Raw genomic sequence first — 26,875 nt, 5'->3', positions numbered from 1 at the left:
GGGGAGGAAGAGACTGGAAACAGGCATGAATTTCCCTAAATCTATGTTTATGAAGGAAAATATAGGAAGAGTGAACACTGTAGAAAGACAATTTACAATTGAGAATGGTGAAGGGTTTATACTCCTTAGCCCCTTTTCACACATGCATGGTGTGACGATATGCAAAAACCTTTTCCTTGTCTCAGAAGATGATATATTTATATGTTGACGTGAAAATTGATAACCCTTTTATTTTTTTATAGTAGTTCTTTTAGCTCCAGCTGATCTTCCATTTAGTGGAATATGGCACAAAACCAGCACCACCATCTGAATCAAATGGCACAGCCTGATTTATGCTGGCAAGTTACCTTGCAGTGTTTTTCTCCCTGGTAAATACCACAGCAGGTTTCTGTTTTTCCTCGGTAATTCTTCTACAAACTATTGTCTGAATTTTGATTTGATGAGAAGTGTGGGGGTTTGTGGGTTTGCTATGTAAACAGAAGCAGGGGCGTTTCTTATGGTCTGTGCTTTGTCTGTAAGGTTGGACAAAGGTGAAGTTACAGCACTGAAGAATTTCCTGTGTCCTTGGAATCTGTCCTTGGTGGTTTCAGTGGTGCTGAGGAAGGTCCCATGTGGAAATGTGTGAAGGGTCATCACAGCATGTTATCCAGAATTTCCCATGGGTGTATGTGAACTTAGACATGGACAGCTGTTCCATGTGCTGGAGAAGGAAAAACTGTAAGATTGTGTGGGGGACAAAGGAAAGACACCCCTTCGCTCTAGGCCTCTTTACTGGTGGTCTGGAATTATGAGATTAATTTAAATTTCTTATTTTCTGTCCATTTTTTCAAAATATGAAACAATGGCTTTTATAGAAGAGTGTGTGTAAAAATGTGTTCTTTGAATTTTTATTAGATGCTCTCACAATCATGTTTTACAAGGTATTACAAAATAAATATTTTTCGTTAAATTTTGAAATTTTTTCCTTTCTATGTTAATCTTTCTTCAAAACTTCTTTTAATCTCAATTTAATCTCTTACATGTTTCAGTTAATCTTTTCCATATCTATCTGATAAGTTATCTTTTATTATCCTGCTCTGATAATCATTGTCTCACTATACATTTCTATGGGTCTTTATTCCACCCTTTCTCTGCCTCCTAGTACCCAGCACATGCACAGCATTTCATACCCCTTGTACATCTTATTCCTCTTCAAACCATACTATGTATCTTGTACTTGACAACTCACTTCTTCCATTAAAATACATTTATTATTCTTCACCAGTTTTGAAAATACAATTGAGCAACTTTGTTTTGATCAGCAAAGGAAATCTCTTTCACTAGAAAACTGCTATAATTCCAGGGCAGATCAGGCAAGCAATTACAGGCCAAACCATTAGTGTGAGGATGTCTTAGTTTTGGGATTTTCTAAATCTAAAACCACTGGAGAATAAAATATTATCAGAAGCTGTTCTAGATGCCAGAACTTTTGCCCTGTTCCTGCCTTCTCCATTGCATTAGCACTAACACTGTGCAGCATTTCCCAACTCAGGTAGAAAAAGTGACTGAGAAAGTTTATGGTAGAGCAAAATCACGCCATTTTGGCAGGTGATGAAGCAACCAACCGATTGGTTTTCCTGTTAATTGTTCTTGCCATGAACAGGCAGAGCAGTTTGGATGTTTTGTGCTCCCTTGCATGGTTTTGCTTCATTTCACTGGCTCACAAGAACTGGATGTGGGTTTTGAAGTTCTGAACCTTCACACAGCTTTGATATCCCAGAAGCACAACATGTCTGTGTTCTAAAACTTGGCTGAAGTTTTTGCGTGATCCAAAATATAATACAGTAATGAAACAGCTGTAGTTGTGGGTATTTGGGAAACAAAACCCTGAATATACAGGATTCTGTGAGAGTGCCCTGACTCCAGGACTCACTTCTAGTGCCTAAAGTTTTCTGATCTCTGGGGAATTTTCCATTCTAAAAGTCGGATGGAATGGTAAGGTTCAAGATATAAAATATAATTGAGAGAATTCCCAGGAGTTTGCAGGTACCTGTAGCAGGCATCTGCCTGCCAGAAGCATGTGGTTATGGTGCAAAGTATTACTTGGTTCTTTCAGACTGGTTTCTGTATCAAAAATGTTATCTCAGAGACACCCAAGGAAATGTTTTTGGAAGAGCTCAGGTCGTGTCATCAGCTGACAAGGAGAAAGAGTGTATACATGTATATAAGCTTGTGACTTTTCTGATATGACCTCCAGTAATCAATCTGGCTTGGAAGTAACAGGGATCCCTAGGAATATGTTCTGTAGTTTCTAACATTTAGACAAAGAAAGTTCATGAAGAGATTACAGCTTCTGTACATCTACTGATTATGATTACAATTCATGCCTCTACTTTGAATTCACACTAAAGCTACATCTGATAATTTTAAATTCAACTAAGAAGTATTCAACTTCTTTCACATCTTTGATATGAATAGCATGAGACTGAATTATCTCAGTCCACTAAAGTAGGAGAATATATTCAGAGTGTGAGTTGTGAGCTGTGGAACAGCTTAGCAGCAGAAATGCCACTAGGATCTGGTGTCTCTCATACTTCAAGAAAAGAAACGCAAGAATTTGCATGTATCAAAACTCGTGCTTGCGTACATCAAGACATGAAGGGTAGTACTTGACTATTCAAGCGCACTTTTATTACCATTTTCAGTTTTATATTTAAAAACTTTGGTTTTTCTATGGCATCTCAAAATTATGAGAAGTCATTACTGGTGTGCTTTCTAAAATGCACTTGTAACACTACTCATTCATATTTTGACACACCAACGCTCAAGATCACCTGAAGAATTGAGAAGCCTGGTTCTGCAATGGTGCCAGGCATTTCCAGCCCTGCATCTGTGAGATGCTTTATAGAGAATCTCCACATTTTAATGTCAGGATTTTCCTAATAGGAAGGTTTGACTAAAACTTCATTCATTTCATTTGCCATAAATGAAATTTGCTGTGTACCCTTTGTGTGTCCTCAACTCTCAGCTGAACCTCAGGGGCTGCAATCAATATCAGAAGTAATTTCTGTGCCCACTTTCCAGAAGAAATACAGTGACCCAATTAAGTGAAGAAAATGCTACACTGTAGTAATGGATGAAAGTGCAATTAAAGTAGGTTACTCACCTACAAAATAAAGTTTCAGCTGCCCAAAATGTTGCCTTTAGGTTGGAATGAAACAGTGGGAAGCTAAAGATAGATAAATTAAGCCTGATTAGTCTCTGTGGCATAAATTAGGAATACAAACCACCATGAGGGATTATTCTACTCTTAAATTTAATTCACTTGTACTGTTATTTCAGAGCATTGCATCCCATTCCATCTTGCATGTTTAAATAAAGTCAGGTGCTGCTGAAGACTCTCCAGAGGCCTCCCTGCTGTGGGACTTGTAATCACGCCCCAACTAAAAATAGTGGAGAAATCCTCCAGGTTTCAGGTTGAGGTGAAATAAAGAAACAGGAGGAAGTGATGTGTTATGTGCCTGTTTACAAAATACATCTGTGATCTACGTTACATTACACATGTAAGTTTTCCAAACTGAAAAATGTCATCACCTGAGGAGCATTCGAGGGTGACTGACACCAGCTCTGGCGCTGGGGTTGGGGCATTCCTGGGTGGTTTTCCTCAGTTTCTCCTTGGGGTATTTGTTTTACAAGAGCACTTACATCCCACAGGCTGTCTTTGCAATTGGCTTGCTTTGTACAGCCTCGCACATGGTGAAGTAGAGTTAATGGAGACTTTAAAGAAATGCTATTTATCTGTTTGGTTATGATTTGTGCTTCTAAAGTGGAAAGTATTTAATTTCATTTAAAAATGCAGGAACTCATGGTATCAACCTGGCTGAGAGTTGAGATATTTAAGATTTTACACATGTACTGATTTTAGACTGAAAGTATCTTGACTGATCCTCCATTGTGATTAATATAAAATGTCTACATCTGCTTCACCCTTTCTCTATCAATTTTACATTTAAAACTTGCTATAATTTGCTAGTGTAGTAGAGCTGATTCACAGTCTAGAATGGAATTCACAATTTTCACTGAAGTGAGTGAAATTTGATATAAGATTGTTAGAAAAGCTACTTACAGCCCCAATTGCAGTATAATCACATCACTTTAAATTCATGTGCGAAAATGTTACAGTAATCTTGAGTATAGTGATGCAAAAGTATTTCTTGGGATCCTAAGTATAAAATGCTGTCATTATGCTAAGAAATGCTTAGGTTCAATGCTTAGACAGTTTATATAAAATAAAGGGGGGGTAGACATGATTAACAGCTTGATTGTATGAATTTAATGCCTTGAAGAGGGAAGTGAAACAGAAATGTTCACATGGCAAAACCAGTTCTGTGTTTATGCATTTACCACCTGAAAAAACCCAACCAAACAAAACTCCCTTTAAGAATATCCCTTGCAGCAGCTGAACTGCCGGACGTTAAAAGGTGCTCAGAGGATTAGGAGGGGAGTTGAAGAAGGACCCTTGATGCTGTCCTTGGTGCATTAGGGCTGCTCCCTCTCAGGACCTCGCTGGCTCGCAGGTCCCAGTGGTGCTGGAGGACTCCTGTCCATGAGCTGGGCATGAGGCAGTGGCTCCAGCCATGTCCTCAGTGCTCCATGTCCCCAGTGCTCCATGTCCCCAGTGCTCCACGTCCCCAGTGCTCCACGTCCCCAGAGCCCCATGTCCCCAGTGCTCCATGTCCCCAGTGCTCCACGTCCCCAGAGTCCCATGTCCCCAGAGCCCCATGTCCCCAGTGCTCCACGTCCCCAGTGCTCCATGTCCCCAGAGCCCCATGTCCCCAGTGCTCCACGTCCCCAGTGCTCCATGTCCCCAGAGCCCCATGTCCCCAGTGCTCCATGTCCCCAGTGCTCCACGTCCCCAGAGCCCCATGTCCCCAGAGCCCCATGTCCCCAGTGCTCCACGTCCCCAGTGCTCCACGTCCCCAGAGCCCCATGTCCCCAGTGCTCCATGTCCCCAGTGCTCCACATCCCCAGAGCCCCATGTCCCCAGTGCTCCACGTCCCCAGTGCTCCACATCCCCAGTGCTCCATGTCCCCAGTGCTCCACGTCCCCAGTGCTCCACGTCCCCCGTGTTCCACGTCCCCAGTGCTCCACGTCCCCAGTGTTCCATGTCCCCATTGCTCCACATCCCCAGTGCTCCTGCCACAACCTGTGTGAATCAGATAGGTGGGGCAGCTCCAGCTTCAAGTCCACAGGCTTGGTTTGGGCCCTTTCTTCAAATTATTTTGTGGGTGTGTTGGAGGCCATTCTGAGAAGCTTTTGAACTTCCATTTGGTAAATGTCATGGAGACATTTCCATCTTCTCACAGGACCATGGAAAAGGCTCAGTTGTGCTTTAGCCTTGCGTCATTCTGCAGAGCAGCTGTGTAAAAAGAGCATATTGTAACTGCCGTATGTCCTTGGATGTCATCAGAAATGAAAATGTAGAATTTCAGCTGTTTAGAGGAATGTAATATACGTACATCAAATGGGTGACGTGAAAACCTCATGTGTGAGAAATCCTTTGCTCATGTGGAACCAAATTGCCACAAAGTTGTAGAAAAATACATAAAAACAGGAGCAATGTAAGTAAGTTCTTTTTTCATTTTAGCAATATTTTCCTTCTATGACATTTATGCCTAATCTGGTTTATTGTAGCAACAAGTATATGCTCATGAGAGTGGTTGGGAAAATAATTTCGTAGTTCATCATTGCAAACACATCTAGGTTAGAAAGTGAAGCAAGAAAATATGTTCTTTAAATATTCATATATTTTTAAACAAAGACTTAAACTACAGTGGCCTCTCCTTGGCTTTATAACTGAATATCTTAACATCTGGTATCTTTCTGTGTTTCAAGCTTCAGGCAACAAAAGGGTGTGATGATAGGGAATGTACTTCAGAACTATGCAAAGTAACATCTGTAGGTCTTGTAAGGTCTTTTTAATGTGAAACTCAGTGGGTTGGTCCAAGTTTGATATTAGTATTAGCCTTGAACAGAGGAGTAGTCTTAAAATATGTAGGAAGACACGAGATATACCCAGAATCTATTGTCTGAGTGTCCATTTTCTTACCTTTGAAGGCACAGTTCCACAGACTGTGGACAGACATTCTTGTCTGCAAAGAGTCAAAATAGTAAATTAAAACTCTTTGAACATGTAACAGCAAAATTGTTGGTATGCTTGTCCTGGAGAACAATTTCAAGATTCAGACTAATTTTATGACACCTTAATCTTGTATCCATACTAGGACCTGGACTGCTCTTTGAACCACCTTTGAATATGTATGCATTTAAATATGGAGTAAGTAGCATTAAAAGTCTGGCATGTATTGAAATTGCCTTGACTGTCAGTCAGCAGAATAATACTGTGCATATTCATACAAAGTTACTTCTTGCATATAAAAACGTTTATAGAATGTGTCCTTTTAAAGAGATCTGAAAATGTCTAACATTAAATATTCCTTTCACTACTGTTCCTAAGACTTGTTCAGTATCACACTTGGCAAAATATCATTCAGTTACAGCTTTTGGCTGTGGAATTCACTGAAGAAGTTCATATTAAAGCATTTGGCTGGAATCACAGAGATTAAGTCGGTGCTTTTTATTGTTATTGTCGAAGTTTTTATTTGCTAACTGAAAGTTTTTAAAGTAACTTCAAATGTTTCCATTCTAATAGCTTTACAAAAATTTTAGATCTGTACTATCTGCACACAGTGTGTCTGATGGATATTGAGGCTATATGAATAAAATATAAATACCTATTTTTCTTTCGGATCTTACTCCTCAAGTATTTTATCCCACTGAGATTTTTTTTGGCTCTAAGCAGAATTAGAGAATGTGTATGTGTACATATATATACAGGCATAGCCTCGCTTATTTAAGGATATATATAACAATTACTGTGGCAGATGTTTGAGACTCAAAAATTGGAATCTATATGGTCCTCTGCGTTAAAAACTTTAAGATTTTAAATATCAAAAGACCATCACATGTATGATTCTACACATATTTATGAACAGATTCAATAATTAATGAACCTCTAATGAGATTATTCATTTGCCTAAAATTCAGGATTGAGAATGTGACAGCAGAGATGGGTACTTCATACTTTAAAGTTTTGTGCTCCTGTCTGTTGGCTTGTTGATCATCAGTGATGTGGCTGTAAGCAAATGCAGCTTTCGGGCACAAAATCCCCCACAGGAACTCCTTTGATTTTCTACAGGGCCTGCATTCCCTCCAGGTCATTGCAGGATCCTGACACGGTGTGATAGGGAATCCTGATGGAGAAGAAATGGAGAGAAATATCTGCTGTGTAGCAGGTTCTGGTGGCTGAAGTCACCAAGGCTGACACTTCCTGGGTGGCTTTTCACAAGTGCGTGAAGACATGTCCTAGCAGATTTGTAGGCAGAACCTAACAGGGAATTAACCCTCTACCAGAAGACATGAACTCTTGAAAATAAGAAAACACTGTAATCTGTCTCAGAAAGCAGATTGCTACTGTACTATTCTATAAAAGTCACTAATCTTAAATTTGTTCTAAAAGTATGAACAGAAAGTCCCAAGTATAAACTTGGCATACAAAGTACCTGTTACCTAGTGGTCCAGTATTTCATGAAAGTGTTCCAAAATGTTACCTTTTGCTGACAGGAGTATTGTCTCTGTGCACATGTCCCTTCCCTTGTGCACACACACACAGAGCAGTTTTCTCTTACATGGAATTGGGATACCTTATGTGCTGACTGACATGTGGGCAGAGGCTGACCCAAATGTCTTCTGCTTGCTTGTGGTCCAACTCTCCACCTCCTTTATGTTCAGTGACTCAATCCATAACCTCCTAGAGCTGCCTGTTGTCTCTGGTGAATAATTCTTCTGATGCTGGGCAGCACATACCTTCCAAAACCTTGGCATCCTGCCAGAAGAGTAAGTCCCAGAATTTCTGTGGGTACTGATGTAGTGTCAAAATCAAGGGAACCATTTTGCACTCATCCTGAGGTAAAATTTCTTCTTCATTTGTAAGGTTTAAAACAATGCTTCATTCACTCACAGTGATATGAATCCCTAACAATGTTGCTGGAGTAGCACCTGTCAAGCAACAATCTGCCTCATTGTTTCTAGCAGCAAAATCAAAATAGAACACTTGTGTTTTATAAAATAATGTTGATACCATCTACTGCTTCTGAAGTATTGAAACTTTTGTGAACAACTTGCTCTTCCAGAAAAGAACTCCCTGCTCCTCCCATGAACACACAGTAACTTAGGAGTAAAGCCTCCACAGAGATTAGCTGGATATCCATCTAGAACAGAAAGAATTGGAGAATTCTTGTATGTTTTTTTGTGTTCATTGAGAAAAGAAATCGTGTTTTCTGATGAGAACTGCCCCAGTATTTAATTTAATACATCTGATGAGGACACTGCTGTTCGTAGATGGTGATAGTTAGTATTATTTTTAAAAAAAAGAAAATGTCCCCTATCTCAGCCCTCTTCCCACTCCTTCTACTTCTGTTGCCAGAATAATTTTAGTGTATATTGTTTTGTTTGGAATAATCAGGCTGAAGTAGCATTAGTCCAGCTTCTCATCTTTTAATTACAGACAGTTTATTGTCTATGCTGTCCCACTTTCTGCATGGTTCCCCACCAGCCAGCTAGACTTAGCAATCTCCATTAATTTAATTTGGCATTTCATTCAATCAGACAGGCTGTGAACATGATGAATTTTTTTTTTTTTTTAAATAACACAATGCTCATTCTTAATTGATGTCCTTATCAGACATTGTATTTGCCAGAGCTGTAATTATTGGTCAGGCAGCAAAATCAAATCTGCCCAAATGCAGTGAAGATGTTCTCCGGTGAAATTATTAAGATACAGTACTTAGACCTGCAAAGTAATTTAGTTTTGGTCTGTAATTACATCTTTTGGGATTGTTATCTTTCATTTTACTCATAAGGGTAGTGTAACCTCAGAGGAATTAATTTGTCAAATATGAAGATAAAACTGAGATTCTTGCCATAATATACATTTGTGCTAGTCGATATTTTTCTGTATGAAAACCACAAGTATGCTCACACCATAAAAGAATGATTTTATTAATGGCCATATTTTTAAAGATATGGGTTCTAATTTTGCTGCAGAAATACTGGGAGTGTAATCATTTGAGGGTGCCATTTTCCATAAGCAGTAAATTGGCATTAGAAATAACAGAATTTGGATGTGTAATCACCTAAAATATGTACACAAGTGGACATGTAGTGCTGTGACAGAACTGGTTTAGATCATGTTCTTCAGGCAGTGAGAATTTTGACTAGAAATACTAACCTGACAAACTTTAAATGTGTATTTTGACTGAATATTAGCTAATAATCATGAAAGGACTGCTAATGTAATGATAATTAGGTCTGAATTCTGTTTTCTAGTAAGGGCTGGGGTAAGGTTTTCTTTAATTAAAAAAAAAAAAAAGGAAAAAAAAGCAAAAAACAGGGAATGGATTTTGTCATTACTATTATTTTTTTATTTATTTATTCTCAGATATATGATATGTAGTCTTTGAGTATGGTATTGCAGTAATTCCTTTTAAGCAAAATTTGAATTGATGGATTAGCTATGAGTAGATGATAAAATGTGTTTCATTCCTGTTCTGGATATATTTTAAGTTTTTCATTTGGGACATTTATTCACATTTTATGGTTTTGCTCTTATCCTGTGCTGGAAAAATAACCTTTCCAATGGTGGTTCTTCCTTGAAGTTGCACTATTAAATAGCAGTATTGAAAAAAGAATTATTTGGCCTATTTAACAAATTTGCCTGCTGAAATAATTTTTCTTTTTGAGTGCAAAAATATTAGTGTTTTAAACATTCAGTTTTGTTCTGTTGAGATGCCTAGCTAAAAGTCTGTGTTCCTTTTTGTAAGGTTTTAAATAGCTTATGTATTTCTGTATTTGGCCTCTTGAGGAAATGAATAGTTGAATGTGAATTCTAACGTTTTTCAGATTAGAATTGTACCACAAGTCAGTCTATTTAACCACAGGGTGTAAAAAATACTAATGACAGAACACTGTAAGTAAAATGATTTCTTCATTAAAATCAGTAGCAAAATTCTGATTAACTTTTATAGGTCCAAATGTTATTCTGTGTGTCCATAAGAGTAACACCTTCAAATGTTTTTTGCTTTAGTTTTGAAGCTTTTTTTTAAAACTATTATAGTTTTGTGGTGTAAAGTTCTCTTTTGCCTCTTTTATCTCTTGCTATGATGAGTCAATCACAGTTGCCAAAGAGCCCAGAGAGTGGCCACTATTCAACATTTGACATTTTTTTTTAAGATTTTTTTGGTAGGAATTCAGACTCAGTGGACATTTAATCACTAATTTTTATCCCAGGCTGCCAAGGGTATTCTGTGACGTTCATCATATCAGAATTCTGCCTTAAAACAACTGCTCATTAGTCTCAGCTTTCATAACCAACCAATTTTTAAGCTCTGATGAGTACAAAGGGTAGTTGGAAAACCCGAGCCGCATTGTGCTGTGCCAGTTCCAAGTGGCTCGTCCCTTGATTTACAAACAGATAGACTAACATTTGGCCCCAGAGGTTTGGTCTAAGAAAACATACACTCTGCAGAAGGGTGGCAGTGATACAGTTTTTCTATCCCCCATGCTAGGCAGGAGTTGATTTGGTCTTCATTAGGGCATGTGTTGAAGAAGAGGGTGTGAATTTCCCCTTTGCATTACAAATACACACCTTTGCTAGAAGAGCTGAGTAAGACCTGGTGTTTGGCTTCAGGTCGGGCAGTCAAAGAGGAGAGAAGAGCTTCAAACCAGCTATTTTAGAATGAATGACTTTTCCGGACATGTTTTATACAAGCTGTTAGTAAACCAAGCATCCAGTAACATTCCAGTCTTCATGGCTGTCCAGGGGGATTTCAGCAGGGCCAAGATTAGGTGTCCTTCCAAGATGCAAGAGTAGGGGACTGACCTGAGCTGTTGTAGTTTTAGTGCAGTGATTTGCATGAAGAATGGAAGCTGTGATTCACAGCAAGTTCAGAAGAGGCTTTGTTTGTGTGCAGTCCATTCCCTGAAATGGGCAGATGTGTGTGGTTTCCATGGGTTGGTGGTGGCAGTCAGCTGGGTATTCCCACTTAAAGTCTTCATCAAAACTGAAGAGAGAGTCTGAACTGAAACAAAAGGAAAAAACCTGTAGTTTGTAATGCAGTGATGTGTTTTGCCAAAGGAAGCTGGAGACGTTTTATTTTTTCCTAGTTACAGAGCAAGGGTGCTCTGAGTTCTTCAGATGAAAAAGTTTGTGCAAAACCTTGCTAATTGCTCTGGCAAAGTTCTTTGCAAAGCATCCCAACACCATCCCAAAACAAAGAGACAGCCGGACTAGGTGCTGCATCTTACTCTTCTTCTGTGCCAGGGAATCCCTACAGGTGGGAGCCTCTGGGAGTCTACCTGGGCAGGCCAAATTGCTGGGTCCCCCCTTTAATTTGAATCCCTGCTGTCAACTGTACCAATGCTCTGAGCAGTTTATGAGGGGTCAGAGCAAGGGATCCTTAAGGAAATAAATGGAGAAAAATGTTGTCTGCAACAAGAGTCTTTTCACAAAAAATTATTTTACTAAAATAGGCAAGAACCCGTTGTTCTATTTAGAATGATTTATCACTGTTCCCAGCTGATCACAAAGTGTTTCTAAATTAAAAGCCATTAATTATAGCCTTATATAGATACAAAGATATGCAAGAAGTGCTTTGTAATTCCAGCTCTGCCCTTCAGGTGAGAGCTTTTTAAATTACTTGGACCATTGGAGCCACCTGCTTGACTAAATGCTGAGGGCCCTGTGTTTCAGTACTCATCAGTGCATTGCAGTGTTAACATTGTTACTGATTTTTCTCATTTCTCCAGGGCAAATACTAATTAATGGATACAATTCACAGCTGATTAGCTGTAGTTTCTTCAGTAATTACATTCGCAGACTAACTGTTCAGAAGAGGATTTCTAACCCAGTTCTTATTTCACTCTAAGCTTAATTTGTTTTTTGAATTGTTTAGGTCCTTAAGATAATAACCATTTTATTTTCTTTTGTTGTTATAGGTACCATTAGATAATTTGGAAGTTTAATCTTAGAAATACTCACTGATAATTGTTATGTGCCTTCAATGGATTTCTAGTTCAGAGACAAGAAATAAATGTAAAGAATATTAGTTGTGATCCATACTAACAAAAGCTGAAATATTTCAGTTTCTGACATCATTGCCTGAGTCATACACAATGGGGTCTTAAATATTATAGCCTAAGAACAGAATGACTTGAAGGATATATACCTGTAACTTTTAGCTTTGACATTCCTTATTATATCATTTTCTTCCACAGTCTTAATAAAATGGAAAATTAAATTGTCACTCCCCCCTTTGTTTTACTTTAATAAAACAAAAAAGAAGAAAACCACCCTGGCAGTCAGAAAGCAGTAGCTGTGCTGTGAGCAATACACATACATCAAAACAATGTAGAATTTTACTCTTCAAGGAAAAAATCATCCACATTTCTGTTTTGAGGCACTGGAGCCCTCAGGATGCTAAGGTCATTAAAATAGGGTAGGGTTTATCCCCACTTATTTATCCAGTGTTAGAGTATTGCTTGCCTAGTCTACCTTTGCCCTTAGGTATCCTTTGAAAACTTGATTTCTTTCCTTTTTTTTTTTTTTTTTTTTTTTCTTTCTGTTACTGTAGAAAGAACATCTCTATTCGAGCCATTTGAGTTTTTCATGTAAATCATTCTTAGTTTGCCGCTAACTGACATGAAAAATTCTATCCTGTCGATCGCACTGTTGAGCTGAAGTAGTGTCTTTGTGCAACAAATCCACACACACATCCGTATGTGCCAAAACAGTCATTTGAATGTGCAATTTTACTTGAATTTTTTAATCTCCAAACATGGGTGACATCTGGGCTTTTAAAAAATGGATGACATTACTTGAGTATCTGCATAGCTGGGGATAACAGAGTTTTAATCGCTATGAGGCAGCCTACATATTGTGCTAAGGCCTCTGTTGCTTAACATGTGTTATAGGTTGAAAGATTCAGAATGATAAGTACACAAATGGAATTTGTTACTTCAGAATGAGGGATCTCATCTTGTATTCCTTCCCTCCCCTGTGAGTGTCTCCTAATTTGCTTGATGTCCTGTTTAGTCAGTCTGACAATTCATCAGGTAAACAAGGCTCCAATTCTATTTTTATTATTTTTTAAAATTTATTTATTTTTGTATCTCCTCTTAACTTTGTCTGATTGCCAGAAGTGGATGTTTGGGTTTTCAGGGAAAGTGCCTTTCTTGAAAGGATCACTGGTCCCCTCCAGTGAGAAACTGGAGAGTCTGAAACATATCACTGCTAAAAACAGTCAGGCACCAAGTGCAGCTGTAGCAAATTGAGCTGAAGGAACGTGGGTTTCCGTTCCAGGACAGGTTCGGCTGCTCTGAAAGCACAACAGAGTTTCTTGCTTGGAAAGAGCAACCAGTGCAAGTGCATGGTCACTCATCCCCATGTAGAGCTTGCAGAGCTTATGCTGCTGTTGGGAGTGTTTGCTGTTGTGGGGCTGAGGAGGGGGTGCAGGTTCACCAAGATCTGGCAAGACGAGATTAAAAAAAGCCTTCCTAAAATAATAGTTTTATAAAACTCGAAAATGGGAGTGAGGGGAGGAATGCTCAGCGTGGCTTTAGCAGCAGCAGTGTGGTAGGGACAGTACGGGGGCTTTTCCCTCACTGGGCACTCTACCTTGCACTGTGCTCTGTGCCTGGTTGGAGCAATGTGCACAGGTGAAAGCCTCTTTTACTGTAGGTGCACGACATGCCTGGTGTCTGTTCCTTGGAGCAAAGACTCTGGGAACGTCTGCAGGACTGGTTACTAGCCCAGATGCCTTTGGAAGTGCTGTTCTAGGGTATAAGGCACAGTATTATCCTCATAATCCCTTTCTTGTCTGTGTTCAGTCTTTAGAAGTAAAAGTACCTATCTTGCTCAACGAATGTTCATACTTGAGAACTTGGAGGAAAGGACTGGCATGGAAGGAAATCCCTTGTGATCACTGGCGTGTGGCATGAGAGTTGCACCTCGGTGGGAGCAGGGGGACACTGGGCACATCTCACGGTCTCAGTGTCAGACAGTTACTCTGATTTGCAAAATTTTCTGGTGCTAATGTTCACTGGGAGAGTGGGAGCTCCACTGGAGGGAAAGATAAAGGGGGATTGTTTGGGTTTTCGATTTTGTGGAAAGAGTGGGACTTCAGGAACAGCATTGCAGATTCTCATTCTTCCCCTTACTGCCCTTCAGCTCTTCGAAGCCAGGTCTACCTGGAGTAGGAATACAGCAGCTACTGCTGGCTGCAGCAATCCTCTGGGTCAGGAGCACCTGCAGAAATATTATAATGTGCATCAGAAAAGATGTAGTAGAGTAGAAATGTCTTTCCTGGGAGTCTCTTCCTAATGGATTCCTAATTTCCAATGTCACCTTTAGGTCTCTGGGGTGGCTTTGCTGCATGGGCACAAAAAGTTGGAGAGATACACATGAATATCTTCCTTGTAAAGACTGGGGGATGAAGAGTATGTAATAACCATAACCATAACAATAATAATAATAATAATAATAATAATAATAATAATAATAGTGTTGAGTTCTGTCGAGTTTGGACTTCAAAGAACATCTGCAAATACTTTTTATCTGTTTCTTGTTTTGGTTTTGTTGGTTTTTTTTATCCTTCCCCCAACCTTTTCTATGCCAGTGATGGGGTAAAGAAAAGTTTATCATGGCATACATTAAATGCAAATATTTATTTTTCTTTCAGTTTGGAAACAATAACAACTACATGAACATGGCAGAGGCAAATAATGCATTTCTTGCTGCAAATGAGGTAGATGTTTTTATTTTTTATCTATGCTCATATTCTGCTGTTTGCTGTGATAATTTAACAGACTTTGAATGGATGAAGAGTGAAGTGCCGAATTTCTATGTGTTTTATGGAGCACAAAATAAAGACTTTAATGAGAAAGAAAATAACCTGACAGCTCTCCATTACTAGTCAATTTAGCTGTCCATAAGGCTGTTACTTACATAGCATGTCAATAGAAACAAATCTGCTTTATGTATGGAAAAAAATTATGAACAGAAGGAAACAAATAAAAGGCACAGTAGGTGTACACTTTGAAAGCAAGCTTAGGAATAGTCATTACTAGCTAATGTTCTAATTTTTGTTATAGATACAAATGGTTTAATTTGGGTTCTTAATACTCATATGAGATAGAAAACCAAAGCCAGCTCTGTTGCCTGAAGTGTATGTGCTACATCAAGGAATCTTTTGAAACCAGGGTCCAGAGCAAACCCAGAGGCTGGGCTGGTGGAGGCTGGCTGGGTTGTGGAGATGATGTATTTGATCACTGCCTTTGGGAATGGAAACAGGAGGAAGTGTGGGAACTGCAGGCTCCATGTGTCTGCTAGGTGGGGCCACCTTATAACCAGTTAAAAGACTAGCAACACACTAATCCTGACCCCAAGTCCAGACAGAAAGTGCTTTTGCTCATCCTTGAAACCCAAGCTCTTACTCCATGCACTCACTGTCTAGTATGTGCACAGCAATATGGAGAACAAGAACTGTTTGTAGGGTGGATGTCATGAATGATCTTCCCAACATGAGGAAAGGGTAGAAAATCAGGCAGCCCTGATTTTTGTGTCGTAAGTGGGGACTCAGTCACAGGTATTCCTGTGCACTTCTAAAACAGCAACCTCAGAGAAAATAAGCAGGAAAGTCTAACAATAAATATGAAATAAATAATAGAATTAAGGGTAGGATTTTATGAATCATTTATACAATGGTCACCATCTCTTTTTACCCAGCAAGACTGCTTAGATAAGGGAATATTGTTTGGCACTAGCTCCAGTGTTATTTGTGATAATGAACACAAACCCCATCTGTAATGACAACATGATGTTTCTTTCTGTAGAATTTCTTTCCTACATTTGAATCAAACATTGATGAAAGCTCTGCTGCCAGCAGCTGTTCAGAGACAATTTAATTCCAGCTGTGATAATTCACCGTGTCAGACATTGGCTGTTATATGTTGATACAACAGTTCTCCAGATTTGCATTTTTATCAAAAGGAACAAATGTTTTGAACATTTCAGTACAGATGGCATTTAACCATGCACACACGTTTTGGTTTTTTTTTTTTAAATATGTGTAAGATATAAATATTTGAAAAGTTAATAACTTAAAAAAAATATGATTGGAAAGATAAATCTTACAAATGTTATACCATTTTTTGGTCATAACACTACCTTTCTGCAGTCCCAAATTGCATACTATTCAGACTCTTTTTACAGACTGAATAGCCCAGTGATTTGGATTTAAGGCTACTTCACTAAGGGGCTTGCTTTCTTCTTAGATTACATCTATTTTATTCTCAGTCTTATGTCTGTTTTATGTTTATTTTTTGTTTGGTTGTTTTTTTTTTTAAGATATATACATATTTGAATAAATTATACACTTAGAATTAAATTCAGATTAAAAAAATATTATTCAATTTACTCTCCCGTTTGTAGCTATAAGTATTAAGACGAATATTACTTTTCTAAGTAAAAGATTGTGTTATTATCTAGCTGTGTTATATATTTCTGCAGCTGTTCTGGAATTACTCTGTTAGATGAGGAAAAAAAGATCCAGTTCTTATAATTACTAATATCTCATAAATATGTCAAGTAAAGAGAGGTTCAAATGTACTATAATAATACTGATTTCACTGAACCCTTTTGCTTGAACAAGGAATAAAAATATGATTAAGTGTTACTGTTCATATTAAAGCATGAACCTTACTTTGCAATTACTGCATTACAATGTATTTAATTATAGTGGTTTTACATTAACATGAATGTAGCTTTCTCAGTATTATTTTGGGCCTGAGCACTGCTGAGCTAGAATCCCATTTTATTTCTGTAAATAATGCCTTTAGAGTGTAATCCTAGAGCACATTCAGGCTTAGGAGCCACACATTTGCTTTATGTTTTCCGTCTCTGTCATGATTACTACGACTCATTTTAAAGCACCTTAAATATTTATTGAAATAATATTTCAAGTGTTAATTACAGTGGTAATGAAAACAGCCAAATGCCACATATCAAGAATGAGTGTTTATCCGTATTGTTAATGTGATATGTTAGATTTCATTAAGCAGTAATGGGGTAGCAAATGAGTCACAAATTACAGTTGCATCTGTTACTAGACCACATTAGTGCCAAAATAACTGCAAATGCAGCCATAGGGTTATGTTCATTAGCCAACCACTTCTCCTGGCCAATCCATCCTTTGTTTTTGTGAACCACGGGGTCCATGAGAAGAAAAATTCACACCTTTTGTAATATAGCAGTGGGGAAGTCAAACATCTCCCTAATCCAGGCCCAGCCTTCACATCCAGAATTAAGTTACAGCCTTGCAGTTGGAGCGAGATGGGCACAGTCTCAGCAGACTCTGATGGTGCTGCAGACTGCAGCAATCTGGGACCCCATCATTTCTGGTCTGAGACCAATAATGACAGCTGACAGGTTCTATATGCAAGCAAAGGTTTTTCTTGTGTTTCAGTTTCCATCTTCTCTCAAGCAGTTATTAATTTATATCATCATTAACAGTTTGAAGGATGACAATTTGCAGCAGTTAATGAGATCTTTCACTGAACTTATCATTTATAAATTAACTGGCATTAAGTCACTCTTTCAAACAATGTAATTAATACATAAAACAATTCTCCCTCCCGCCCCAACCTGAATCCTGAACTAATGCAAACAAACAAATCCCAGAGCAGCCTTGCATGTCTAGAACAAGACAAGAGTGCCTATTTTAGGATTGCCAACTGCCCAATTTGATCAAGGCAGTCCTGATTTGGGTACATTTAAAATGGCCTAATTTCAAGCACTGAATTTCTATTATTAAGTAGCAGTGGACCTGAAATAATACATGAAAGTTCATTTAACTCTCAAAAAATTTGAATAAGCGTAGCTCATTTGTTTCCCAAATAAAAGTCAGCAATGTTGAAGCCAGATACAGACTCTGAATAAAGATTATCTTTGACAGACACATGCACACGTACCAACATGCACAAACCCTGAAGATAACTGGCAGTAAATGTTTTGCTCAAGGCATCTTAACAGGTGTTTAGTTCATAACAAACCTACTGTTCAAACAAAGCTGGCTTGCTTCAGAAAGCACTGGAAGCTGCTGTAATCACCCTCACGCTTTCAGACATCTCTCCTCCAAATTACAACCTGTGTTTAAAAGGCTTCACTGTATTTTGGGGATGGAAAAGAAATAAAGAATGATAATATTTCATGTTGGTTAGTGGATAAAAGCAAACAAAAGATGTGAAATGGTCAGTGCTGAATTCCTGTTGTGTGCGTGCTATGAAATTGTCAGTGTTTTATGAAGCGTGAGAGTAATGTAAGCTGTTTGTGCTATTTTCCTAACATATCAATAAAGTGGCAGTTGGTTGTACAGCCAAATCCAATGTAGCTGATATTCGGACTAACAACAGACAGATGTTTCTAATTAAGTACACATTAAAAAACTGTTAATACTGATACTCCATTTAAGCCATATGATAATGAGACTTAAATCTTTAATCAGAATCATCCACAGATCCATTCAGCTTATGAAACTTAAAAATTTTGTTGGTTATAGGGTTTGCATTTGAGAACAAACCAAGATCTGGACTGCAGGTGTGGAGGTGATTGCTGAGCCCTGTGTGCCCTAACACTGCTTTGTCCTGTCCTTTTCCAGCAGACATTCCATACGCCGAGCCTTGGGGACGAGGAGTTTGAAATCCCACCCATTACCCCCCCGCCCGAGTCAGACCCCGCACTGGGCATGGCAGATATACTGCTCCCCTTTCAGGGCCTTGGTGACCAGCTGCCTGCACAAGGAAATGAATTTACCCCTCAGTTCCCCCCCCAGAGCTTGGACCTTCCCTCTATTACGATATCCCGGAATCTCGTGGAGCAAGACGGCGTCATCCACAGCAATGGATTGCATATGGTAGGTCTGGTTCTTCGTGTGTTCCCATTGCCCAGTGGTGTCTGTCACATGTAGATCTGTACCATCTCTTGGTTTCCACTGACCCCTCAGAAGATCTGTGTGGTTTTATGGGTGCCTGACCAAGCATTTGCCAATGTTCCGTGTCATGTTACAGGTCTGTTCTATATGAACGATGACGTGTGTTGTTACGCAGCAAACAATGATTTGCTGTTGCTCAGTTCCCTAAGGCAGTTGCCAAATGGTTAAGGGTTAAATACTGGTGGGTTCAGCAGGATAAACATGTTTTTTAATATACAGTGCAATGCTATACTGTTAGTGAACAGCTCTCTTGTGAAGAAGCAGTCAGGCTTTACAAACACACAATTTTCATTTTGGGAATGGACTTGGAAGCCCATACCCATTGGCATCATGTGCATCCCAAGTGCTCCTAAAGTTCAAAAATGTGTTATACAGTTGGCACTGGCATCAAGAATTGAAAGACCATAGTGTTGGCCAGGGTGAACTACAGCGTGTAGAATGAATTGCTTGTCTGTATCTGAAATGTGGGACCCACATCTGACATCCATCAGGATATTTTGAGAGTGCAGTATTGAGAGTAGTTTAGAAGGAGAGCCAGACACAGTATGGCAGCAGAAAAAAAATAGTATTTCCCTATATCCTGTATATTCCGTGGGCTGAATCTTTATAAAAGGAAATGAATGATTTTTTTTAAACTCATAATAGAAGTGATAGGGATGTATTACCTTGACAATACTCAGAAATATAAGGCCATAAAAAGACTTGGTTGTGTCCAGTGCTCTTGCTGGCCACAGAGGCTGGGGCAGGGTGATCTTCTCTTCCTGGGCTGTGTCTGAGCCCTCAAGAATAGGGAGGCTTGATCTGGGTGTGGAAGAGCTGAGTGATGGGGACTGTGAGGCTAACTCCAGAGCTAATTAGAATAATCAAAAGCAGGGATATGTGGAGTTTGCTCCAGAACCTATACGCACTGTAGGGCTGCAGTCTCCGAGGGAGGTGCATGGGGCAGTTCCCAAGTTGTTGCAGTGTTTCCCTTTGGGCTTGAGGGGATCTCCCAGAGTGGGTTTCTGAGATTTTTGTGCAGTAACATCCATACTGCCAACTATGGCACACAGCTGTGAGCCAGTTTATCCTACTCAGCATTTTAAACTCGGTGCTTACAATTAGAATTAGTTTCTGTGTTGCATATTGAAGAGTGAGTGAATGTTTAGCTTGACAGATATTTTCCATCAACTATATTTTTTCCTGATTAGCTCTTTTATATAGAACCTTTTGCTGAACTTGGCATAGTGAAAATACATATTTACTGCTGGACTGTAATAAAGGTTGTGTTGTTATGTTTTGATTTCTTTTTTATTAATCTGGCAAGTGAAAATTAATTAAAGATTTACAAACCAACAGGCAGCAAATATTTCTCTGTAATTCTACAGGCTGCTGACTTCATTTCAAATTTTAATATTTCTTTCGAGGTCATGAAGAGTAGCTAGCACTAATGCAGAGTGAACCACAAGATGCTCACTACTTAGAAGGTTCAGAATTCAGTCATTCTGTGGATCCATAACAGGCACTGTCTAAAATAGGCCTTGAAGGATATGGTATTTGTTTTAGATCTCATTTTGCACTGTACATGTTGGGTAACTTCTGAAGGAAGATCAGCTTGATAAGGAATGTTGTGCCTGAAAACAAAAGTAATGGAGCTCATGTGGACTGAATACAATGAAACTTGGTCAGAAAATATTGTGTGCTGGATTGGTGATGTGTTCTGTGTCCAAGCATCCCCTCAATGGTATCGACGTATTTGTGACCTGACACAGATTTGCCCTTTAATTTTGCAACCTTTCACTGAATGTGATTCTTCCATGAGTAAATGCTGTCACCTTAACAGTTCCAACCAGAAGAGGCCTCTAGATGATGTAATTCTTTGTTCACCTCTTCTGGTGCTGGATGGGAGGCTTCCCATCTTTGCCTTTTCCCTCGACTGTGCAATGCAGAAATTAATGGCACAGTTTGCACTGACTCCATTGGTAAGATTTGTTCCCATGTGGGTCAGTGAAAAGATGTAGAGAAGCTCCTGCCTTCTTACCCCAGTAGTCCAGTGGCATTTTTGAGGGTGAATTCCAGTTCAAAGCTATGGATCGGGAACTTGTGGGCTACAGTTTTGCTGCAGAGAATTGATGAAGAATTGTGTGATTTGATATGGAGGAGCCACATTGGGAGGTTTGTGTGTCAGACATTCCCCACAACTGCTGTGATTTGTTTCATGCTGTGAGATGAAGTGGCCCCTGCCATTGTCAGTAGTCAGTAGTCTTTTTCTCTTCTGCTCATAAATGCTAGGTAGCTTTGGGAAGTTTAAAAAACATTAACAGAGGGTCCTTGCATAGCTTTCCCCTGAACTCACATAGCTCTCTCTAGGAGTCAAATTTTCCAGCAGTTAATCTGTATTTCAAAAATAAAAAATGAAAACACTGTATCATATTTTATGTAGAAAATGTGCACTTTATTAAACTGGTAAATATTTATTAATAATATTAGAATTCATCTTTAAATTAGACATTTCATGAATTACCTTGCCTTGGAGCTATAAAAACTTTATTGCAGCAATAAAAAAATGTAAAGGAGGCATTTTGACTATGAAATTTCATTTCATGGTCAATTGAATTTACTATATCTGAAAGAACTAAAGATGGGGTTGTAAAATAATTATGATGTTCGTATTCACTTACAGAACAATGTTCTTATCCAGCGATACTGGGATAGTCTTATTTAAATGCTGTATTAATGGTGTACTGCTAATCACTAAAGCTTCTTGAGCTGAATACAAACTTAAATTATTTTAATATTAACTGCATTGAGTTTATTGCTTATCTCATGAAGCATTAGCGAGCTTTACTGTAAGCAATATTTAATTTAGGTAAATGTAGTCCTACCCTGTTGCAAAGCCTGGTACAGGAATTTCACCTTGAAGAAATGTCATGAGATTTTAAATCACAAATGTTGAAAAAATAAAATGGGCTTGGACAGAATTATGATTAATACTGTGTGTCTTTGGCTTTTTTCTATGTACTACCTGACATGTTCACCTATAAACTTGAATGCAGAATCGCCAGAGGCATGGTTAAAAATAGGTTATGTCAAGGTTTTCCTATGTCTCCCTTAGGGTATGGAGTTGGCTAGGTACCACAAAATGCTTCTGCAAGTATCTCACATATTACTCACAGGAAGACACACGCATGAAAAACAAAAAAGAAAAAGAAAAAAATATTTAACATATTCTTTATGTACTATTGTATTGAAAATAGCATTCATGGTGCAATCTATATATTTATTCTCAGCATAAACATGATCCAGCAATTACCAAAAAAAAAGTATTGGTGAGTTAACCATTGCTTACACTATTACGGTACACGTACTATGGGAAGAGTGACAATTTGTCACAATGCTGATTAACTTCATTATAACTGGCGACAAACACAACACATTTATCTTTAATTTTTTAACATTTAAAACAGGCAGCAGCAACAAAAAGAGGAGATAAAACGGAGGCAGTTTGATTAATTTTAATATTTTAATAACATGCAAATAAAATTCTGATGTTCAAAAAGGAGTCACTGAAAAATGGAGTGTTGATGTACATTTGACTTCAAAGAATGCGTGGATTTACATGATGCAAATATTATCCCTATAAATACTTGAATATAAATAAGCAGAAATCAACAGCAATATCCTCATTAGAAATCAACCCTCAATATTTTATATTAATGCTCTATTTTCTGTTGAGCTGCCCATAAAAAATTATTTTAATCTGCAAACTGTGGCAATTCTATAAAACTACAAGTTTTGCTCCTGAGGGTTCCTTTTTTTAACACCTCTCTCTAATCTGCCCAGCCTGCTGAGTAGCATTGACATCAGTAGTACATCAATTTCAGAAAGTGGATTATTTTTACTAGACAGCTATTGTGACATATTGGGTCAGTCATAAATGAAAGATATTCATGCAAGCATGCAATACTTGTAATGAAGTCTCACTCTGACCTTCTGTATGATTGATTCTGTAATTTAGTTTTCTCAGGCAGTGCCTGAAATGAAATGAAATCATGTTGAACAAGTTTTGAATACCCACAGTGCACCAGGAGAAGAAAAATCTGCAGCCCCAGAGGCTTGAGAGAGAGCAGCTGAACGATTTATCTCCATGCTATTATAGCCTTTGCCAGCATTCAACATTTCTTTTTTTTTTTTTTTTCTTTTTTTTTTTTTTTTCTTATTTGGCTTAAGTACTTAATTCTGCAGGTAGCTGTAAATGGGAAAATAAAATGCTGTTCAGATTTAAAATGACAGGACAGGAGTATGTGCAGGGGACTGATAAAATATCTTGAATAGAACTGACCTTTCATGTAGCTGAAAGTTACTGGGGGATTCATCCTCATAATTACCATATAGATTATTTTTATTTCTTTCCTGCAATGAAACATTTCAGAGAGCAGTAGTGCTGATTGAATGAAAATTGAACTTGTTAACATTCTTTTCAGCTTAGCCTGTTGTACATAACAGAAGGTTAGCTTTGATGAATTTCAAAATTCTCTTTCTGATATCTAAGAAACAGACAGTAAAATAATTGTCTTTTTGCAGTCTGATTTTTTCTTTTATTCAAAAACGTACTATTGTTAGAAAAACAGACTGATAGTTTTACATATATTGCTCACTACATTACTTGTGCTGCTAGAGAAAATGTGTTTCCTATTTGATGAAGATTTGAGCCTGTTTATATTTTATACTTGTTGTAGTGCTGCCAGTGCAGTCAGGATTCTGCACAGATAAGGTTAATTCATCGTGGAATATGCTCATCTTTAATTATATTACTCCTTAGGAGTGGCACTGTGCTCAAATCAAAGACACAATGGTGACTATTGCTTTTATTTGAAGACGAGACTTTTAAAATAAACATATCAAGAATGTGGCTTTAAAGAGATGAGGTGCAAATCTGAGCTTATTAAAGGCTGCATACAATAGAAATATTATTAATGTTTCAGAACATGCCTTTTACTTACAGCTTGAAATCTTTTTTAGTAGTTTAAATTCCCAAATTACTAATGAACTTTAAGTGAATGTATTAACATAAGACTGGAAGACTAAAAACTAAAAACGTTGCTTTGAAATTGGCAAAAGATTATTTCACTGCTCACCTGACTGGCTGCTTCTCATTTTTATGTTTAATTTTCCTTCACAAAGAAACTTATTTCTACATCTCTCTTTTTAATAGCCAGTCAGTAATCTCCTATCGGGAGAGAATGGAGTAGGTTTTCAATTAATAAAATGTTATAACAACATTGTTTAATGTTGTTGCAGATGAAACAGTTATTTCATGGGTCATTAAGGTGTTTAACGCCTGAAATAGTTTATTAAAACAAGCCCTTGTTATTGTTATGAATGTGTTTGTTGTCATCTTTGATACAAAATGTACAACAAATTTCACAAGTTTCCAGGTATTAGTTTATAGAAGTAGCAATTACTCTTACCAGAAAAAGAGATTCTCTTCTGTATTTTCTTGGATGCCTGTGCTGAGTTGCTGAGCTCGGGATTTAAATCAGCAGTGCTGGTCTGGTTTGTGTTGGCCTTTCCCAGCAGCAATGGCAGCTGTTACCGACACTGCTTTTCATAATTTGTGGTACCAGGAAAAATTAATCTCAAGGAACCCTGAATTAAAGGATGCTGGGGCTGCTCTGAGCAGTGACATTTGGCTGTGGACAGAACAAGAGGGATGCTCTGGAAAAGGAGAGCTTTGGGACTCAGCTGGCAGCTCTGGTGGCCGCTCCCCCCTGGGCTGTGACACAGCTTGGGGCTGGGTGCTTTGCCGATCAACTTCTAAGTCTTTACAGAGTGATTTCTTTGGGTTTGGTGTGGAACTAAATATTCTACACCTGATGAGGTAGTTGGGCATTTTGCAGTTACCTTTCAGAGCACGTGGGTGGCCGGCTGAAGAGCCCTGGTGGGTGACGGGCAGAGAGCCCTGGAGGCAGCAGAGGCTCTGGCACAGGGGCTGCGTGCTGTGGCTTGGGCCTGATGGGAAGATGGTGCTGGCCTGCTGAACGGTAGTGTGAAGGTTTTCATATTCTCAGCGACATTGTAATTCTCAGTTTGGGTGGTATAGAGTGATTTTTCTGAGAAGTGCTCTCTTCTCATTGCTCATTGGTACAGACCAATGAATTGGCCCCCTCTTAAGGAGAGAGAGAAATGTCTTCTGCTGTTCTTAAAAATAGGCCACTCCCAGTAACTGCTAGAAGGGACCGCTCCATAGGAAACAAAGTGGCAGCAGTTGCCAAAGACACCTGCCTGAATAGCAGGCACTAAATAAAACTAAAAAATAATAAAAATTGAAACAGGTAGGTTATTGCCTATTGAGGTCATCAGGGACTCCTGCATGAAAGAAGAGAAGCACGGTAACATTGGCGGAACAGTCTGGGAAAAGAGACTATTTTATAGTAACAGTACCTAAATCAAGATCTATCAGCTCCAGAAAATATTGTGAGGTGCCATATGAATATGGGGGAAAGAATATAGCTCACTGGGGAAGCTGTCAGGAACTGGAGTGGAAGCTGTGTCTGATATTCCCAAGAACTGAGCTCAGAAGGAACTCAGACATATAGGGCTGTGGACACAACTGTGCATTAAGCCTAGGCCATGGCTTTAAGCTATTCTGCCTCCTGAGTTTAACTCTCAAATCAGGTGCCGTGTTCATAAGCCAGCTGAATGAGGCAGATGCTGCAGCTGGTCTGGATGTGCTGTACCTGGCCAAAGGCTTAGCTGGGTCCAGCCACCCTCGCTCATGGGTAATTTGAAAACTTCCTTTGAAATTCCTGCTATTCTCTGCTGTTACCACTCATGTTTCCCCTTGGACAGCTTACCCAATACTCACCTTGCACTTCAAGTTTGCAAGGGTTGAAGAAATGTGAAGTCTCTTTAGAGTTTTTAATTACCCATTGTTGTCAGGTAGCTGGAAGAAAAACATACCTGAGTCTGGTAATACAAAATATAATGAGACATACTTTGCTGATTTACTTTAGGAACCAATAACAAGTAAACAAAGAAACCTCATAGAACAGAAAAATCCCCGCAAAATCTAAAGAAAACATATCCCTGAACATAGCTACCAACACTTGTAGCAATTTTTAAACATGAAAATGCCATGTAACCTGCGTCCGTCCCTCTGCAATTCCTTGCACAATTCTTGTTACCTTTGATAATGTTTGTTAGTTGTCATGCTTCCTCACACTCTTTCCCCACGTTCCTTTATTATGCACGTTCCACTGCATAATAAGGACCTTTGAAGTCTGCCTTTGATTTGGGAGCTCAAGCACCTGAGTTGTGGAGGTTGTAACAAAACTGCTAACAGCATTTATCTGACATTCTGGGACTTAATTTCAACTATCCAGGATTTGTTTGCAATGTGCCGTCACTGTTTGCATACAGCAGACCTAAGCTTGTACTGCTAATTTGGAGAGAAGCTCCTCATGCCAAGAGACTCATCAGATCAGAGCCCAGATCTGTGATCTGAGTCACACATGTATTGTGATCATGCTGTTGGGTGCCTTGTCCAAGAGGAGTGTGATTCAATATGCTTTAAAGTATGGTAGAAGCTTGGGAGGAAGAGAGTGGAGAGTCTGTTTTAAAACGCCTCTACAAAATGGTGTAAAAACTAAATTATAAAGAAGTCGTCAATTAGGTGGTGCTAAAAGAGCAGCAACAGCAGCCACTGTGAGTGGGTGGAGGGCTGTGACCAGCCTGTCCTTGTCTGCAAGAGC

The 26,875-nt window shown here is 38.7% G+C and overlaps 1 protein-coding gene across 2 annotated transcripts in view; it reads left to right on the top strand.

Moving 5' to 3' along the window:
* Positions 1–26,875, top strand: part of TOX3 (TOX high mobility group box family member 3) — a 73,750-nt gene that overhangs the window by 34,372 nt on the left and 12,503 nt on the right. Inside the window, exons 2-3 of one of the 2 annotated variants that reach the window (XM_066194305.1) lie at positions 14,835–14,900; positions 18,813–19,064. In XM_066194305.1, the coding sequence (XP_066050402.1) occupies positions 14,835–14,900; positions 18,813–19,064 (318 nt within the window). Of the gene's footprint in view, positions 1–14,834; positions 14,901–18,809; positions 19,065–26,875 lie in introns of both variants that reach the window. The other variant, XM_066194304.1, reaches the window with a different exon arrangement.

This window comes from Chamaea fasciata, unplaced genomic scaffold (genome assembly GCF_029207755.1).
Source record: "Chamaea fasciata isolate MVZ Bird 193981 ecotype frontalis unplaced genomic scaffold, bChaFas1.0.hap1 SCAF_12, whole genome shotgun sequence".
Taxonomy (NCBI): Eukaryota; Metazoa; Chordata; class Aves; order Passeriformes; family Sylviidae; genus Chamaea; species Chamaea fasciata.
This window is presented reverse-complemented; position numbering and strand designations above follow the sequence as displayed.